The sequence below is a fragment of the Mercenaria mercenaria genome, unplaced genomic scaffold (genome assembly GCF_021730395.1).
Source record: "Mercenaria mercenaria strain notata unplaced genomic scaffold, MADL_Memer_1 contig_2617, whole genome shotgun sequence".
In the NCBI taxonomy this organism is placed as follows: domain Eukaryota; kingdom Metazoa; phylum Mollusca; class Bivalvia; order Venerida; family Veneridae; genus Mercenaria; species Mercenaria mercenaria.
The window spans coordinates 4946-7272 of record NW_026460687.1 but is presented as its reverse complement, the minus strand read 5'-3'; the positions used below and the strand labels follow the sequence as shown (position 1 = coordinate 7272).

General features: G+C 34.8%; 1 protein-coding gene across 1 annotated transcript; it reads left to right on the top strand.

The window, feature by feature from the left end:
- Positions 1-649: 649 nt before the first annotated feature.
- On the top strand, positions 650-1711 carry LOC128552377 (C-C chemokine receptor type 3-like). Its single transcript, XM_053533397.1, has one exon. It carries the CDS (start codon positions 650-652, stop codon positions 1709-1711), a length of 1062 nt encoding a protein of 353 aa, XP_053389372.1.
- The last annotated feature ends 616 nt before the right edge of the window (positions 1712-2327 follow it).

Here is a 2327-nt window from a genome sequence, read left to right as displayed (position 1 = left end):
TATGGAACAATTGTGTACTCATTTTATTAAGGCGAAACACTATAAGAATTTAACCTGAAAATCATTTAATCGTTTTTACAGAATCATTGAATGTGTTGTTGGTGGACATCTTAAGAAGGCGTACCTTCCAGGCATGAATAGCTTGTGATTAGATATTGATGAAGATGAGGAATGTAAACACTTCTAGTCGCCTGGGTCGATATCGAGCCTTCTCGGGTAACCTTTTTGTTAACCGTCCGAGGAAATAATAATATATGAGTAACTGTTTTATATGTGAAGATTAATTTCAAATAGCAGATGTAACATATGTCAGTCTGATCCGTGAAATATACCCATACTTTTCAGACGACTAAGAACGTAATTATACAAGGGAATATTTCATATTGCATTTATTCCAAGTTTATTTCTTAATGTTTTATTATAAATTTCTTTGATATCATATAAGTATTCTTTTAATATTGTCATAATAAGTTCACTAATTTACACATTTCTTCATTGATATCTAAAATATATTAATAGATTTAGTTTGATCAAGTGTGTAGGATATGAGGAAATTTAACGTATTTTACCATGCATATTATTTTCATTTATTCGTAAAAGCATATACATTATGAACTTGCTTAAAGGAAACACACTTAACTGAACAGAAATGTATTATGAACGTAAGGTTGCATTGAGTATCTGGAGAGTGTATTTGCCAATATTGGTTGTAGTCGGAACACTAGGAAATCTTATGACAATAATTTTTCTGATGCAACTTAGGTACTGCAATTCTAGTATAGCTAGATATCTGACAGCGCTTGCTGTATCCGACGTAATGATGCTATGGATCGCGGTTCCGAGAAGTGTTCTGCATTTCGGTTACGGTATTGACATAAGATCAAGTTCACAGTTTGTATGCAAAGTACAACTTTTTTATTTGCTCTACCTTGCGGGTCAAAGCTCTGCTTGGTTTATTGTTATATTAACTATTGAGCGCTTTATTTCAGCATGGCTACCGATCAAAGCAAAAGCAATATGTACCGTAAGAAGAGCAAATATCGTTATCTTAAGCTTGTTAGCCTTCTTCATTGTATTGAATGCACATTTTCTTTATGGTATGGGGCACGCAAAGGGTAATATGTGTTACCAGATGGACGACAGTTATACAAATTTCTATTTTTACATATGGTCAGTGATACAACTAAGCGTGTTTTTCCTATTACCACTCACAATTTTAATGGTAATAAATATATCCATCATTATTCGTGTCTTGATTACCGGGCGGAAGTATCAAACACAGGTTATACCTCAGGCACTGACCACTGCAGCACGAGCAAGAAAAGCAAAAAATTATCAGATAACTGCGATGCTTATTGCAGTGAACGTAGTTTATATGATCTGCATGACACCAATACTGGTTTTTCTAACGTCCTATACCGGCTGGGTTTTGTCACATGGAGACGAGAATAGTGACGCTGTATTAGAACTTATTTGGGCAATAATAAATGCATTGTTTTATACTAATTACGCAGTAAATTTTATCCTTTATTTCGTCAGTGGATCAAGATTCAGAAGTGAGGTCGTAAGAATTTTCTGTCAAAGGAAAAACTCGTGCCCAATTATTTGCCGATGGAATTGGTGGCATTCATGGGGACGTAATGCGAATATCAGCACCGTTGAAGGGAATATGAATATAGAACTGCAAAACGTGACGGTATCGCAAGAATAAGGTTTTATACCTTGGACAATTATTTAGTAATAAGGTCCGCACACGGGATGCTGCCTACTTGCTTTATGTCAAGATTTAATGATAGGATATTGTGTGCGCGAAACGCGTGTCAGGTATTAAAACAGGTCACGGACTTTCTTTTCTCATTTTAGTGTACCCGAAACTCAAAATTTCAAAACATAAGAAATAATTTTGATATTACTCATTGACAAACATTTTTCAATGAGTTTCAATGGTGAGGCCTTAATTAAGTCCTTACGACAGCTCATGTGACCCTATTTTATGGCAGATAGAAAATGTAAAGCTTAATCTTAGATAATTTACCCATATCCAACTCGAAAAAAAAAAAACATCCATGTAAATGTAATTTTCGAGTACATTTTTTAAACACGCGTGTGTGGCATTTTCTACTAATATCACCTTTTGTATGTTGTAACGAAGGGACTATAGAAGGGATTTCATAACATTTGACATCCAAATGCGTGATACACGGCTGACATGCTTAAATAACTTTTGCGATTTCCAAAACATACTTCTTTACAGTCAGTTGATCGCCTTTACAAAAGGACATTTACCAGTTCCAAAATGGCAAGTCGTGGTATCATAATCCTCTCAG